We start from the raw sequence: 16,071 nt of genomic DNA, 5'->3' as shown, positions 1-16,071 counted from the left end.
ATGGACACTGAGGAAGATGTCGTTTTGGCTCCCAGTGCCTTCTGGCAGCTGTCATTGGAGAAAAAGCTAGAGAAAGCGCTTCGACGGAAAACTGCCCGCCATCGCCGGGTGATATCTGATGATACTGTCATCGTCGCATCAACAAGCGATCGCACTAAATGCAAACTGACGAAGCGATTTGACGACACTGATATTACGTGGTCGGCTATAGAGAAACAGCTTCTGACATGGTCCGATCTCTTTTCTAAAGGTAAGGAACTTAGGCTGAAGATCAGTTTCAACTATGTAGACAGTCATCATTCTTCTCAGTCCACCAACCGGAAAGGAGAGAAAAGAGGGAAATCATCCGTCACACAGAGGATGATCGCTGAGCGAGACGCACGGCTTGATGCAGAGGAACATACTTCAGGAGAGAAGCCGATCTGGCGCAGCGTTTATAATTTGGTGCGATGCGACTCATCGACATGTCCACACGGGCCTCATTGTTGGGTGGACCCAATGGGGAAAAAGCACTATCCACTTAAAGCTCATCATATAAAACGCCTTATAACTCATGTTGAAAAAGGCGGGGTTCTAGAGGGTCATAAGGACGTGCCAGAAGCGGTACGCGATGAATTGTACAGGGAAGAGCAAGAGAGACAAGAGAGACAGGGGAAAGATAAGCGTAAAGGAGGTCAAGTTATTGGGACCGAAGTACCTTACCCTTCCTGCAATATCATCAATGTCTTGCCCTCTCAACCTATTGCCCAAGGGTTAGATGTCTCGGATCCCAAGGCCGCCGTTGAACAGATGGCCTTGAGTCCATTGGAAATTCCCGGCCCTAGAGACGTAGCCGTGAAGGAATATGGTGAGTGGCAGATGTCGAATGTTGAAAATGACACCCTCAAATCGGCATTTCGGCATGTATGTGATGTGATGCTCGACAATGGTCTTGACCTCGAGCAGGTATACAAGGACCAAGACCCAAAATTTTTCATCGAGAAAGGGATAAAAATAGGCATTGCTCGACGTTTCGTCGAAGACATTGGAAAGTGGGCTGAACAAGTCAAGAAAGCGATTCCTCTATATGAAATCCTTTAGATTAGACGGAGTTGTTTCATGTCACGGCGTTTTTTGGCGAACAGGATTAATTTGCATTCAGGATAGCATTAAATATATGAGTTTTATCGGACTTGGAGACTTCCAGAGCCAATAATTGATGAAAATCAGACGGAAGAATACAGTGTCTCGAGACTGGTGTCACTATTAATATCCGCTAATCCCTATTTGGAATTAATCCATATATTCTTGGCACTGAGGCCTTGAGGAGCTTTCCCTCCGAGGGACTCTTAACAATCAATCACCAGTGGTCCAACCAAGATGGCTCCAAATCTAGCCCTTCCAAGCATGCTTATCTACGATATGATCCAGACAATCTCCATTTCCAACCAGTTTTCGAACTCAGTTCCGTGGACGATGATTCAATATATGCTTCTCAATATCCGAGCACACTCCATGTCTAAGTGCAAAAAGTTATGATACATTTGCCATATTCATGTCTGAGTTTGGTACCAGTTTATTCGCCCAGAAGCAGCACAGACAGTGCGTCAAGTATACTAATCCCAGCTTCAATGACAAACTCCATAATTGCATTGAGGATTTCACTTCCAGCCCCCCAAAGCCCCACTAAGTACTCCTCCATAGCAAGTAGAAGGTTACTGACTTCATCAAGTACAGAACTCAGCGCACTAGTTATGGCATCAAAAACAGAACTCAGGTCTTGCCTGGCCTCCAAGCCTCCTGGTGAACACTTTTGAGCCGTCATCATAACCTGTATCCTACTCACACTATGTGTGAGTTTGCTTGTTGCTCTAACAACATCGAGAGCCTTGCCGAAGGCCATAGCAGGAGATGGAGAGGGTTGCGAACTATCAGATAAAGCTTTTTCACTGGCTCTCCGCTGCGAAGACCGGTGTACAAGTTTATCATTAAATGTCTGCAACTGTGTCTCTAATCGTGATATAGAGGCCCCCAGAGATTCAAGATTACCTCCTGGTCCTTTAGCATGATATGTCCTCGCAACCTTCAGCAGTTGTTGTAAAGATAGATCTAACTTCTGTAATACTGCGCTGTGGTCTTTCGCATTCGGAGCGGTGAGATCCTTAGGTAACGGTTCGGTGCCATTTGCTGCTTTGAGGATTTTGGTATCGATATCTTGTAATTGAAGAGAAGAATGGTTGATGATATCCGTGGCATTTGTGAGTTTGTCACAGATGACTGAGCCAGAGGCGAAAACGAATGTCACCAAAGTGCAAAGGAGAAAGCAGAAGTGATTTAGATTCATTCTGAGTGTTATAGTTGGTTAAGTCTTGACAGAGTTGGATTTGAATGAATACTTTCAGGGGTAGACAAATGATGGATATTTTATACCTTAAAACATCTCTGCTTACCGTCGCAAAATCTTCCAGTTGGTATACGCGACGTCTGAAGATCCGATTACACTATCAGCGTCGTGATCAGCGGCATTGGCGAATAATTGGATATAGTCGAAAACTTTAAATAAAACTATTAGATTGTTCTCCACTGAGCTGAATCCGGATGTTACACAACTTCTGGAAAGTAATCGTAGGAATCACGCCATGAAACCCACATTTCAGCTAGCCACTCCAATGCAGTTGAAGTACACAATTTCTTTTTGTCATGATATGTGACGTCTTACACCGGCACTGCTTTAATCACATCACTAGTGTCACCGGCTAACCAATAGCCAGCAGTGTTCTAATGAAGACATTCAATAGCTCACCTCGGATTGTAACATGAATAAATTCAGGAAATTGGCAACCCGTCGATGAATTATGCCGCTGTGCGGGGCCGAGGCCTAAGATCAGAAGGAGTTCAAACATCAAAAACTTCTATGTTCAAGCCCGCATGTCGGAAATGACCTCTGGCGCTCTCTTCTTTCGCACCGACCACATTAATACACCATTCAAGAAATGCATTAAACCCTCGCTCCGGATCTTTCTCGTAGTAATCCCAGTTACGCTTAATGAACCCCTTGAGCTCAGCAAAAAACTCTTCTATCGGGTTCAGGTCCGGCGAATACGGTGGCAAATAGACCAGCTTCACCCCTGCGTCCGAGCACATTTGTTCAAGACCTTCAGACCGGTGAAATGAGGCATTATCCATGACTAGAACAGATTTAGGTTCAGGCCATCGTCCGCAATGTTGAAGCAGCTGAGCTATAAAGCTTTCAAATACGATGGCATCCGTAGAACCACGGAAGACACGCGACAAAACGATCCCATCCTGTGCATAAGCGGGTAATATCTGGTATCTCTGATCTCGATGGAATTGCGTTACTTGCAAAGGAGACGTGCCACGTGGTGCCCAGCCTGTCCGTCTAAACCCAACACGTTTATCACACCCAGATTCATCAACGTAGACTAGGTGGTATGATTTGAAATCTGATAGATAATGCAGATAGGAATCCCGCAAATCGGCATTTTGTTCTTTAGCACGCCTTCGTGCCGTTTTTTTAGACCAACCTTTTGTCATAAGGGCTCTTCTGATGCTGGAGGTTGTAACCATGACCTGGAACTCATCCCATAGGAATACAACCATTTCCTCAAGGTAGAGACCAGGTTTCTCATATAGATGATTACAGAGGGCTTCGATCATCAGAGGTGTTACAGTTCGTTTTCGACCTACTCGGGTTTGCGGTGCGTATAAGGTTCCAAATTGTCGCAGGTTGTTGCGGATACTGATGATGGTCTGCTTGCTACATTCAGCCTGCTCAGCCATTTCAGATGTGCGAAAAGATTTGCTCTCGATCATATCATGAATGAGAGCAAGCTTTGAAGGTGAGAGTCTTGGAGCCATGCCGCCTGCACTAATAACGGTAAGCAGAAAGTCGTAAGTGAAGTTCTTGGTTGTCATGCAGGGAAGTGAGGGGAAGGGGGGACCAGTGTTCAGCTAATTTCGTGTAAGTTACAAAAATAACGGTACTGAATACATATTGTAAGATTCATTGATTATTGTGGAAAGCGGTCTGAGCCAACGAGCCTAAAATAACATCCAATCAGAAGTCGCAAACCAAGGAATTATTTTCCGGGAATCAAGTCCAAAGAGTTTGGGGTCAAACTGATTTCGAAAACTACTGTACATGTGAAGTAACTCCTACAGTCAGTCCTGAGAAATGAATAAATATATATAGCTTGCTCTTATAAGCTAGTTATTGCCCAGCTGGTTCATGAATAGTACATCTACCGGTAACCCCATCTCCCACTACCACAAAATCCGTCGTCCTTACGGGCCGCAGATTTCTTCGTTGGCACATAGTGCACCTGACCATGCTTATATTCCTTTCGGAACTCCATGGACCTTTCACGGGCTAGATCATCTTCGCTAAAGCCATGGCACATACCACGAGGTTTCTGATCGCGATGGTAGAAAATAAACATCGAATGCCCATCGCGAACCTTACTCTCCCTCCACTCCCATCCTGCCTTCAGTCTCCAATTAGGATGGAAAATGGTTTTATCGAGATCTGACTGTGGAAGACCAGGTGAGGTTTGGAGAATGAATGTCTCTTTGTGACGATGCTTTTCGTCGGCCCCAGACTTCCAAGCTAGAATGAGTATATTAATATAAACCCGAGAATACAAGCATCAGTCTGATTTTCTCACGCATAATGACACGAGAAAACTTTCCCATGATTTCTTGATTTCGGATGCAACGTGGGTTGACAAGTGTGATTGAATGATTCTGAGGGATATTCTATGATTTGAAAAGCTGACGACTGCCGATATTATATACTTAAATCAAACCGCTCCAAGTTTGCAGCACGTAAAACAGGATAGGGGATATAGGGTGATATTGTTTGGAAGACCGCAGCACTAGCTCACCGTAATGATATTGTATTTATTTGTGGGTGATGGCATCGTTTCAGACTGTTTCTATGCAGGACCCGCCTCTAGGAACACATAAAAGTGGATTATTGTACGTAAGCCGAGGTCTAATCGTTTGGACCCCCTCCAACACTGTTTTAAGTGAGATCCACCGCTGAAATAATGATAATGCCCCACTTGCTTTTAATGTCTATATCTACGTATATCTTCCTATTCAGGACTAGTGTCTCTGTCCCTCCTCATCGCTCCGCATGGAACTATTGCGCACGTTCGCTTATACTTTATGCTACCTTTGTCTTGCTCCTCGTATACTACGAATCGGTTCAAAATCTGTTTCAGCGTTTAATGGTATGATGCTCCAAAAGCCATTTTTTCTCTCTCGAATATCTGGCGGAAATAGAGAATGATACAAAAATTCCGTAGAAACATGTTATAGCTCTTAGACTACGAGTATGACTCAAATTCTCTGAAGTGAACTCGCATAACGTTTCAACATGCAAATTTTAGGAGAACTGGAAGGACATTCAAAGCTAGAAGATTTAGATACATAGATGTTGGCCTTGAAGAATATGAGATAGATTGGATCAAATGTCCCTATGGTGAATGACTGAGGGTGGCCTGTTGGTGATGATTTCCACAGAACCATCTTCGTCACTAGAATAGGTCTCATCTACTTTTGGCTGACGTGGGGTATTATCCCCGCTGCCACCCTGAATGGCCTGAAGAGTCTCCTTCAAAGAGAGCTTAAGCTCTTCAACAGTTTCCTCTCGCGCCTGAAGCGCAGACTGAAGACAAGTGATTAATTCCCGCTGGTAGTAATTCTCCTGCTGCAGTTCGCGCATCACCTCCGTCTCACAATGTCGAGATTGTCCAACAGTCGAGCCTTTGAGGAAGGTTTCAATGGTAGGATATAAGTCATTGAGGCGCGACTCTAGTTCCTGCACTCTAGCTCTCTCTAAAGAGAGATCGCGGGCCATGAGCTGACATGTTTCTGCTGCTGACCGAAATGAAGTCTCCTGTAGGGACTTCTGACTCTCTAAACTTGAGGCCATTTTCTCGAGCTGGACACAATAAACCCGCAGTCTTTGGAATGCGGCATTATCACTGTAAATCCTAGACTCAAGTTGGCCTTGGTAATACTTGGCTTGCTGATCCTGCAAAAGCAGCTTCTCAACCAGGATGAGTACATTCTGCTCATTACACGGAGCTAAAGTTGTATTCTATAACTGCAAAATCAGCAAAATGTTCAATAGGTGGTGTATGACCATACCGAATTGAGCTGAGGTGCCGGACTGTGCCATGCTGCTTGAGTTCGGCATTGGGGTTGGGAAGGCATATCGGCATATAGATTGCTTGTCAATAGACATCGAACTTTTCGTATGGCGCTTTCACTTTATTACTTATACCTGAACGACGACAGCTAAAAATCATTAATAGGCAATGATTGTCGGGATATGGCGTGGTTTGGGGATACTAGGTATGTCGCAGAAATTAATTCATCTCACATGACGTATGCCATATGCGGGTAGGTGGATACCACACCCCTGTCTTTATTTTAGGGGCGTCTAAAGGCAACACCAAAACAAGGCCGAGGATCACGACACTATAAATGGTGTCGCATGGTATCGTAACATCGACGAGTTTGACACTGAGAACAGTGCCGCCGCACAGCCTCCGGCACTAAAAATTTCCGAAGTGAAAAATGAGTACCTGTTACTCGCAATGAGGTCACATCAGCTTATACAAGCCATACGTGCGAATGTCATCCTGTAATATTTTTTTGCGATTGATATGATCACCATGTCGCTCTTTCCCGCAGTCTATCTTTGAGTTCACTACAATATCCTCTAGTACTTTTTTGACTTCCTACTGAATCCTACTTCATAATGAACCCATTTTCAAACTCACGTCTGGAGCCGATTTCCGAAGAGATAACTCCCGCAGACCACTATATTCTCTGCCGCGGTGGAACATCCTCTAATCTGGAGCGGCTGCCTTCTCGGTTGGAGCGATCGAAACGCGCTTCTCCAGATCTGAAGAAGAAGTTGGAAGAAGTTGCATTTGAATCAAGCTATCTCAAAGCCGAGCTTCAATGGAATAAAGAAACTAAACAGATACTGCTCAATTTCCACGAACAAATGCATCGCGTCTTCGAGTCAATGGAGGATTATTTGGCCGAGGCGACACTGCGTCTTCAGGAGGCTGAGCGACGCTACCTGAGCCTTTGGGAAAGAGATTCTGGAAGTGACCAAGGGGTTAGAATATAGCTAGAACTGCGAACTTCCCAGGGCAGGCTCGAGGATCGATGGATAGACAATTTGACTTGGTATTATAAGTCTAGTAACTAAAAAATTCCATATTCTCAGTTTCTAGAGACTATTATGTCCTATACATTGACTGGCAACATTTCCCAACTTCTGCATGGCTGTCGTTTCACGCTTAATCACCTCGATTAATAAGTTGTTGAGTGCGTGGATTCGATTGGTTGTGTGGTCAACTGCCGCCTGTACCGCATTCATTTGAATCTTCAATTCTTCAATCTGGATACCAAGGCCACCAAGTGTGTCACCGAAGCGATTAATCTCAGCTGCAACTTGGTCGGTGGCCCTATCTACTTCGGGATGACTTGGTTGCGAATAGTGGCCTGGTGATGATACTGACGGGAGGTGAAGTTCGCTAGAAAGTTGGTCAATTATTAGAGCCATTCCATAATTGATATGATAGACTTACCTATTGATACTTGTTTTGTGTTCATCAAACGCCAGAAGTTCACTTAGGAAGTGAGAATCGCTGGCCCACCACGGCTCGTTGTATTCTGTTTGATCCATAGTAGTCATATTGGAAGAAGGCAGAAAGGATGATAGAAAAACCAGGTTTACTGTTGACCTTCCGTTGCTTTTTATCCTTGCGACTGACAGGGATCTAGAATGGGATGATGCAAAGTGGCGTTTTGTCGATCACCAACATCTACTCTGTAATATTGTTGGTTGCGAGAAAAGTGGACTTACAACTACACCTATCGGCCTATTAAATAATACGCGCAATTTCAAAAACCTGTATGTTCTGGATTCAAGTTATGTATTGTGGAAAGTCAACTCCGGTCTGGTCAAGGGTGATAATAAGGTGATGAAACAATGGACTGGTATATCTCTGGGCCCAGTTCAGATGCTGAAACGTAGTTATGAAATACACGAGGACGGCCATATATAGCTATAACTGTCTCTAGACCAGAGCATGACATTCTTTTTCATTATCTAGATTATACATTTTTTTTCCTCCTAACAATGCAGCACTCATACGATATTGGTTGGCTAGATGTGGGTATGCAAGAAAACGGTCGGCTTGCTGTACGAGATCATGATCGCCTCAGTCAGGCTGTCGCCGAGTTGCCACATCAAGACAGCCAATATCCGTCGCTCTGTGCGTTTATTGGTGGCAGTTCTAGAGAAAGCTCCCTTCAGCAAATGTTTCCACTTAATAATATTCGGAGACACACTTCAGCAGCACATATCAAGCTTCGATATGACATTGGGTCTATGAACACTCCCCAGCCGATTTTATTTGCTGACGGGGATATTCCGAAGGCAACACATCTTCCTGTGAACTTACAGGCTGGAACAGGCTACCCAACAGTCTGGGACTGTCCATCGGCTGAAAAAATGCTGCTTGTTCTATGGGCACGATTGATGTTTCTGTTCGCGGACGTTGTCTGTATATTCATCGACACTCCATCAGATCTTGATATCGCCGTAAACTTTATAGCTCGCTGCGAACAACTAAAAAGCCCAGCTCCATGGATCGCTACATGCCCCAGGCTAATTATAGCCTTCGGATGTGGTATCATGCAAGGGGAGGAATTTCTGGGATTAGGAACTTTGTGGGAAAAATTACAGTCAACAGGAATTACTAACCTGAACACCATTTTCTCCGATGTGCAATCGATCGATGTGATCGGTGATCTTCTATCTTCTACCGCGCGGCATGACCGTGTCAAAAGGCTGATGATGGACCAATTAGATGGGATTAGCACGATTCGCAGGCGGTACCTAGGTCGAGCAAGTGGAAAACATTTAGCAGCTTTATTCCAAGCTGGGCTTCGCCATACCGTTATGGATGTCGACTCTCCCTTCAACCATTTCATGGCGATTAGGAAAGCACTTCCGATGAGCCCGACGGCTGGATTCCAGCTGAGACATTTTCTCGAAATGGGTAGTCAGGCGGGGCTTGATATGAATGAAATGGCCCCATCAATTGCATCAGCCGTACTAATGGACCACTACGTTCCTGGCATGATAAGTAATTTACCCCCTTTCAATAACAAAGGAAAACCTGGAATTAATTTCAATAAATTACTAGTGTCAAATGCCCGTTTGATCTTCCAAGCGCTGTATCGCTCGGATGTATTGCAAGGATGTCGAGCCGACTCGCTTCGCTCGGATCTTAGCCCAGAGCAGAGCACCAATCTGGTTGAGTCCAAACTCATGACGATGTTTGAATGCCTCTCCCAAACCGATTGCTCATCAGCCAGTATACGTGAGAATCAACTGAAATCCCAGAGCGGCCGATTAGCGCGAATACAAAGTACCCGCATTTGCCTCTACTGCATTTTTCGCTCGGCACAACATGTTTTAGCATGTGGGCACACGCTATGTGATCGTTGTGCGCAAGTCTTCGGAATGCCGGGGGAATGGGATTATCAATTTGTCATTAAGGGTTGCCTTTATTGCCTCTATCAAAGACCCTTGGTCGTCGACGTCTTACCGCCAACAATGACACCTTCAATTTTAGCAATTGACGGCGGGGGTGTCAGGGGGGTTATTCCGTTAGAGTTTCTTCTTTTAGTAGAGGAGCAATTGGCTCCATGCACAGTTTACGACGTGATTGATCTCGCAGTCGGCACAAGTTCCGGTTTGTGATCATACGCATTGACCCAACCTTTATTGTTATTAATATAATACAGGTGGTCTTATCGCTCTAGGCATATTTATTATGCGCTGGGCAATGCGTGACTGCTCAGAAACATTTGAACGCTTAGCGCGTCAGATTTTTCGAGAGAAGCGTCACTCAAGATGGCCATGGGCAAGCCAAGGCGATGGTTCAGTGTTAGGGGAAATTACTCGATGGATCCACTGGCTTCTCCATGATAGCTGTTACGACGCGCAAGTTTTTGATACGGCACTAAGAACCGCGTTCGGTGATCAACGTCTCATTTTCGGAAATAGTCGCGACGATCCTCAGGGGCCTCTGCGCTCTGGCCCAAAAGTTGGTGTGATCACCACGAGCATTTCCAGGGATACGAGCGCTTTTGTTATCGGAAATTTTAATGCCGCGCATGATTCAGAAAGCAATTCCGGTATGATTCTCTCCTAATTCGCTTTTTTGAACTAACAAAGAAAGATTACGAGATAATTCGCCCAGAAAACAAGGTTTTTGAGCCAAAGGTTTGGAATGGGTAAGTCTGTCGATCGGACATTGCCCAGTCGATACGCTAAGATGTGCAAATCCAGAGCTAGAGCAACCGCCGCTGCGCCATTGTGAGTTCACCCGCATTAGCGCTTCCCCCCGCATTAGTGTTGTACAATACAGTAGTTGATTGGATATCAAGCTTCTTTACCCCCGCATATCTACATGGAATCGGTTCCTTTCAGGATGGGGGCTTAAAACATAACTTCCCTGGCGAGATTGCATGGCAAATATGTCGACAAATCTGGCCTCAAAGAAGTGGATCCACGCGCATGCTATCTCTTGGCACAGGAAGTAGCGAGGTTCCGTCTCAACCGACCCCGCATTTTCGACACGTTTTTCGAGACGGTTTTTTACGTCGGGGGTTTAATGCATGGATGTCTACAATGGAAAGCGAACGTGATTCCAGGCGACTGGAGAGACGTCTTAAGTCCTCACAGGCCGCAGAGTATCACCGGCTAAATGTGCCCTTGAAAAATGTGCCTGAGAGCATTGATGCGATCAAATCTATTGAAGATTACCGCGACTTGGTGATACTTCAACCGGGAAGCGCCCGGATGGCACGAGAAGCAGCCATGATGCTGCTTATCTCGAGATTCTATTTCGTGTTGGGTGACCTACCAAAAAATACCGCCATACCATTCTGGTGTCGCGGTTTTATACATTGCAAAGGATCGGCCAAAGATGTCATCGCGGCGCTTCAACGGCTCCACCCGGATGGTCTAGTCTTTGTTTCTGATTGTGGAAGAGGTGATACAATCGCAGATTTAGGAAATATTTGCTCATCTTGCGGATGCTGTAGGCAGCCAATAACGTTCCTTGTCCGCAATATTGATCAGGTCATCAGTATTTCTCTTCAATCAGTTTCAAAGCAACGATGGAGAATTAGCGGATTCCCGGGAAGCATTCACTCATTCGCTATAAGGCAAAGCTTGGAATCGCCATTTGGACGGATTGATCATGGGTATCCTTCTAAAGCCTACTGTAACGAATGTGACAACCAAGGCCCATCAAATAAGAGGAGGCGCCGACAGAGATCCGGTTCCAGTGGGGTTGGGGGGTCAAAAAGGGTATGCCTAAGGCAATGTATAACCGGAAATGGGACTTAGCGCAGTGGTGCCCTCATTTTTATCATAAATAGCCCCTCTAGTCATTCCAATTCTAGATCATTTCATTTATCGAGTACTCTAGCCATGGGTGGCCGAGATCCCAATCGAAACGATCGTGTGATGTTCCAAAGAAGATTAAAGACACTATTATCGAAAGGCCACGAGTTGTCAAGTATCTGTGGTGCTAGTGTATACATTCTCGTTCACCATCCACGAGAAACTGCAGTGTTTAACTCAGACCAAGAGTCCTCATGGCCTCCTTCAGACGAACTCCTAGTATGAATTTCAATATCTCATTTGAAAGATTTCCATTTGCTAATGAGCTCTCGGGACTAGGCCAATTACTACCCTGATCTACGACGAATGACGAATGCCGACATGGGTCCGCAACCAAAGCCCGAGCCCCCTGATATGCAAGAACTGAAACAGCTCCTCGATTACTTTGCCACAAGACATACAGAGCTTTCATCCTTGGAAATATCAGGCCAGCAAGCGATCGATTCTGTGACCCGGGGTGACGGAGCACCCCCTAGCCATTCCAATCAGTGACCCATTCTATCCTCAATCTATAATTTTCTTTTAAAAAGGCTTGCCCATCAAGATTTTTGATTTTTAGTTAACTCTTTGTTTCTACAAGATGGATTTCTATACGATCATAAACCAAATTTCGAATATTGGCTTAGTCTCGGTTCCCGAATCGCTCTATGCCATCATAATATGTCTTATCTTCTTATTGCTCGTTGTCTGTCGTTTCTTTACTCATTTTGCCGCTATCTTCATCAAGTCGTCACTCTTAAGTTCTACAATACGACCTTTCATTCTCAAGCATATTATTTATGCGCACTCTTTGGGACGAATTCTAGGAAACTGGTCCATATCAAGACTTCACTTAATCATAGGATGTCTCTATTTGATTCTTACCGGCATATGTAACGTTGTTGATGTTAGCTCCGCTAAAGAGGCTGGAGCCAGGGCAGCTAGACTATCACTTATCAACTTGCTACCTATGTTCCTAGGCGGCGGGTATGAGACTGGCGCCAGGCTCCTTGGTGTGTCTTTAGAGACTTATGGATTCTTCCACCATACTATTGGATTTGTTGCTTTTATCGAAGCTTTGGTCCATATTATAATCACTGCCCAAATCAAGGCTATTGAATGGTCTAATACTGTCGAGTTCTATGGGCTTTTGGTAAGTCATCTTCACGAAATGAAACCATAATATTATTCTGAACAACACGAGACCGGGTGCATGTTTTTGGCTCTCAGTATTTTGCCTCTCATTAGGAAAAGAGTCTACGAGATCTTTGTCTTGACGCACACAGGATGTGCGCTAACAAGCATTTACGGAATTTGGTGCCACGTGAGATCAGACAACGGAAGTCTCTCAAAATTTCCACTCGCGTATCTATGCATATTCGCTCTCACACGGACTATTCAGCTTTCTCGCATGATATACCGCAATATTACGATTGGGACAATCCCCGTCCGGCTAGTCATGAGTCACTTCGAGGGTAATATAGCGCGAATAACCCTCTCAGTTCCACGCCCTTGGACTGTTCGAGCAGGCGAGCGCATAAATTTGGGAGTCCCTCGCGTTGGTATATTTTACTCGTTTCAGGCACATCCATTTGCAATAAGCTGGTGGGAAGAGAATGACAAGGGACGTGCAGTGTCTATATCTTTCCTTATTCGCCCCCGCTCTGGATTCACAAAGAAACTACTCAAAAGGATCGAGCCAAACCGAGAGTGTGGAGCGTGGGTTGATGGCCCATATGGACCCAGCTCAATCGATTGGAAAGGCGGTACCTCGGCGGGTGATTATGGTCACATCTTCATGGTTGCTACAGGCATTGGTATTGCCGCACAGCTACCATATATTAAAGAGGTACTTCATGGCCATGAGAATGCGCAAGTTTGTACGCAACGAATCTCTTTGGTTTGGCAGATTGATGCAATTGGTGATTGGGACAGTGTTCGTGATTGGTTACAGGCTCTAGTCAAACAGGACAATGGCTACGTGAGTAGAATACCTTAGTCAGTATACCTGAATCATTTCTTCCGGAGCTTACTTCGATTAGATCTTACATGTTTCGATTTACGATCCGTTCCGGGAGGAAGACGAGATGAAACGCATAGGTGAAAATGAGCTCATTGAGGCTCATAGCGGAGTGGTTGATTGGGGAGAACAATTTGAAATAGAGACCCAGAGCCATATTGGAAGACTCTTAGTAGCTGGTGATCATCCCAATAAATTCTTCGTCGTGATCGATTATGCTAATAATAATGTAGTCTCTGCTCAACCCCAGGTCCGACGTGACATCAGAGACCTCGTGAGAACGCGCATGGATGGAAATACTACTCTATTCGAGCCAGAGTTTCAACCATGGGGTCAAACAGGAAGCTTGCGATCATATCTCAAGCCTTGATGGGAGTTTAGCCAAAGACAGGTATCTATATCTAGTTGTTTGATATAATGCAATACTCATGTATGTAACGTTATGGTACCACCATGTAATGATGTCCACGTTCAAGCTTGTTTATGAAGTTTCATTTTCATTTCCTATGCTGCGTAGCTTTATAACCTAACTAAATGTTTTGAATTTAAGACAATTGATATATGTATTTTGCCTCTAGAGGCTGTTTGTCTAACTTGTGAATACCGACCGCTATCGCCTTCCATGCCAAATAACATGGGAAAGGCCTTTCAAACCCTAATCACATGATGCGCCAGTCCGCTTATGGTTAAGTGTGTATGGAATGACACGTTTTAGGCTTGAGCAGTATGGCTCAGAACGAATAGAAGAACCAATGCATTGAAAGTATTCGGTAAGCGAGTCGGCCTCCGCAAAACACATAGTAAATGCGATAGATTATAACTTTAATACTTCGACAGCAATCAGTTGTTCGCCACGTGCATTTAGATTGAGTGAATGCTCTTGTATCTAATGTTTCGCATATAATCCAATCATTGTCGCTTACTGAGACTGGTCACCGTCACCCGCTTTAAAAGAAACAGTCGCGCCTTCAGATCGAACTCGCTAGCCAATTTTCTTAAACGGCTGGTTTCAAAGCCTTGGCCAAGTAATCCCTACGAGCTATAACCAACCTTTTTTTCAGTCACGTTGATTACCTTCTTACGATTGAGTGAGCGTAAGCTTTCACGCAATTGTGTAGTGGATATATTCCGGAGATAATTCGTTATAATCGACATGTTCGTCCCATTCGGCAAGCGGAAGAAAGCTAAGCTGATTTAATTAGACTAGATCGGTGGCACCAACCGGGGATAGGCTAGAAGAGAATGCGAATATCGTGAGACCGAAGTAACCAGGACTGGGGGCGCATTGTGAATCTTCGTCCCATGTGCACCCGGTCCGTGGTTGGGTTGATGAGTATCGTCGCTGTAAATGCTATTGGTCATCATTGAAGTGGGGGAGAGAAGCCTGAGCAGATTGAACCGGAAGCGATTAGCAAACATCTCTGGCGTCTAATAAGATCTGAAAAGATGGCATGATGATGGACAGTGGCGGGTATTACGAGTAAGCCTTACTGTCAATCCAACCTCACACAGCAACCTAGTCCCGAGCAGAGACGCAGAAAAGCACCAGGTGCTCTACAGTAATGAAACCGCAAGATACAAAGAGGGGCTGTTTGCAGGGCTTGCATGGAACCTATTAGCTTGGAAGTAAATGACTGTACATTTCATCTTGTATTTTAGGCTTAGCTACAAAACGGAATTATTACTTGCTAACCCATATCTGGATCAGCGGATCACATGACTGGGGTTTTATGTATTCGACATAGAAGGCGAAAGCCGGTCGGCACTATACTTCCGGATCTTGTCTTCTTCATTCCTACATATAATATTCAACTCTCCATTCAAACCTGTATGATGAATGCACGAAATATTGAATTAGCTGGATCTCAGTACCCCTTCAATACACGTTATGTGCGGATGGTTGTTGCTTCAGATCAAGTTCCTTGGGAGCTCAACGTGCTCGCTAGTGCTGCTCACTGGATTCTACTTGCTGGTTATCTAGTTATACCTGGCACTTTCACATCTCTGTCCAAGTCTAGCACAGTACAAAGTGAACTCGGTACTACGGATGCTGGAGAGGCACTGCTAAAGACGGTCCAAAATCCGCCCATTCTTGTTATTGGGTGTATCTTCTTCGTGATTGGAACAGGCATCTCGCTGCTGTTATATCGGATAAACCGAGAGAACTATATCTGGCTGATTAACCGTTTATTCTTGTAAGTTCGCAAGGAATTCATGTTTGAAATATTTCTTACTGGTATCAGACCCACGTTATTGAATGCATCGGCCGGTCTTCTTACAACGTTGATAAGCATTTACACTGGTCACAGTGGGAGCTGGTCAGTAGTGGCACTTTTGGCAGCTTTGGCCTCTGGCCTTTCTGCCTTACTTTCTCTCATAGCACTTGGCATGTATTATAAGAAACTACTCGATGTGAAAAGCGAGCATCGGGATATAGTGAGAGCAGGTAGTGACTTCATCTAAGAAGATCAACCTTGAATTAGTGTTACAGCATTCGCAATACGAATACAGAAAAGTGATTGAGTGACGTGTGAGAATAAGGTTTCGTAGACGAAAC

The 16,071-nt window shown here is 44.8% G+C and overlaps 10 protein-coding genes across 10 annotated transcripts; 6 read left to right on the top strand and 4 right to left on the bottom strand.

Annotated features, from left to right (window-relative positions):
• N7484_007029 (uncharacterized protein) lies at positions 1–1,080 on the top strand (the record flags this gene model as incomplete). Its single annotated transcript, XM_057117416.1, has 2 exons — positions 1–250; positions 566–1,080. The coding sequence occupies 2 exons, from the start codon at positions 1–3 to the stop codon at positions 1,078–1,080; spliced, it is 765 nt and encodes a 254-aa protein (XP_056970451.1).
• Positions 1,081–1,555: 475 nt separating this feature from the next.
• N7484_007028 (uncharacterized protein) lies at positions 1,556–2,323 on the bottom strand (the record flags this gene model as incomplete). The annotated part of the gene is given in 2 exon segments (XM_057117415.1): positions 1,556–1,810; positions 1,826–2,323. 2 exon segments carry the CDS (start codon positions 2,321–2,323, stop codon positions 1,556–1,558), a joined length of 753 nt encoding a protein of 250 aa, XP_056970450.1.
• A 1,918-nt stretch (positions 2,324–4,241) lies between these two features.
• N7484_007027 (uncharacterized protein) lies at positions 4,242–4,692 on the bottom strand (the record flags this gene model as incomplete). The annotated part of the gene is made up of 2 exons (XM_057117414.1): positions 4,242–4,606; positions 4,665–4,692. 2 exons carry the CDS (start codon positions 4,690–4,692, stop codon positions 4,242–4,244), a joined length of 393 nt encoding a protein of 130 aa, XP_056970449.1.
• A 778-nt stretch (positions 4,693–5,470) lies between these two features.
• Positions 5,471–6,187, bottom strand: N7484_007026 (uncharacterized protein; the record flags this gene model as incomplete). The annotated part of the gene is made up of 2 exons (XM_057117413.1): positions 5,471–6,093; positions 6,157–6,187. 2 exons carry the CDS (start codon positions 6,185–6,187, stop codon positions 5,471–5,473), a joined length of 654 nt encoding a protein of 217 aa, XP_056970448.1.
• Positions 6,188–6,772: 585 nt separating this feature from the next.
• Positions 6,773–7,153, top strand: N7484_007025 (uncharacterized protein; the record flags this gene model as incomplete). The annotated part of the gene is made up of 1 exon (XM_057117412.1): positions 6,773–7,153. One exon carries the CDS (start codon positions 6,773–6,775, stop codon positions 7,151–7,153), a length of 381 nt encoding a protein of 126 aa, XP_056970447.1.
• Positions 7,154–7,255: 102 nt separating this feature from the next.
• On the bottom strand, positions 7,256–7,723 carry N7484_007024 (uncharacterized protein; the record flags this gene model as incomplete). The annotated part of the gene is made up of 2 exons (XM_057117411.1): positions 7,256–7,562; positions 7,617–7,723. The coding sequence occupies 2 exons, from the start codon at positions 7,721–7,723 to the stop codon at positions 7,256–7,258; spliced, it is 414 nt and encodes a 137-aa protein (XP_056970446.1).
• Positions 7,724–8,170: 447 nt separating this feature from the next.
• On the top strand, positions 8,171–10,378 carry N7484_007023 (patatin-like phospholipase; the record flags this gene model as incomplete). The annotated part of the gene is made up of 3 exons (XM_057117410.1): positions 8,171–9,794; positions 9,847–10,239; positions 10,344–10,378. 3 exons carry the CDS (start codon positions 8,171–8,173, stop codon positions 10,376–10,378), a joined length of 2,052 nt encoding a protein of 683 aa, XP_056970445.1.
• Position 10,379: 1 nt separating this feature from the next.
• Positions 10,380–11,579, top strand: N7484_007022 (Patatin-like serine hydrolase; the record flags this gene model as incomplete). Its single annotated transcript, XM_057117409.1, has 3 exons — positions 10,380–10,420; positions 10,492–11,419; positions 11,541–11,579. 3 exons carry the CDS (start codon positions 10,380–10,382, stop codon positions 11,577–11,579), a joined length of 1,008 nt encoding a protein of 335 aa, XP_056970444.1.
• Positions 11,580–12,464: 885 nt separating this feature from the next.
• On the top strand, positions 12,465–13,884 carry N7484_007021 (ferric reductase family protein; the record flags this gene model as incomplete). Its single annotated transcript, XM_057117408.1, has 4 exons — positions 12,465–12,647; positions 12,699–13,475; positions 13,537–13,693; positions 13,748–13,884. 4 exons carry the CDS (start codon positions 12,465–12,467, stop codon positions 13,882–13,884), a joined length of 1,254 nt encoding a protein of 417 aa, XP_056970443.1.
• Positions 13,885–15,344: 1,460 nt separating this feature from the next.
• N7484_007020 (uncharacterized protein) lies at positions 15,345–15,977 on the top strand (the record flags this gene model as incomplete). Its single annotated transcript, XM_057117407.1, has 2 exons — positions 15,345–15,709; positions 15,758–15,977. The coding sequence occupies 2 exons, from the start codon at positions 15,345–15,347 to the stop codon at positions 15,975–15,977; spliced, it is 585 nt and encodes a 194-aa protein (XP_056970442.1).
• Between the last annotated feature and the right edge of the window lie 94 nt (positions 15,978–16,071).

Source organism: Penicillium longicatenatum (assembly GCF_028827895.1).
Source record: "Penicillium longicatenatum strain IBT 33135 chromosome Unknown contig_4_segment0_segment0, whole genome shotgun sequence".
NCBI lineage: Eukaryota > Fungi > Ascomycota > Eurotiomycetes > Eurotiales > Aspergillaceae > Penicillium > Penicillium longicatenatum.
Note: the sequence above shows the minus strand (reverse complement) of the source record. Positions and strands in the feature narration are given on the sequence as shown.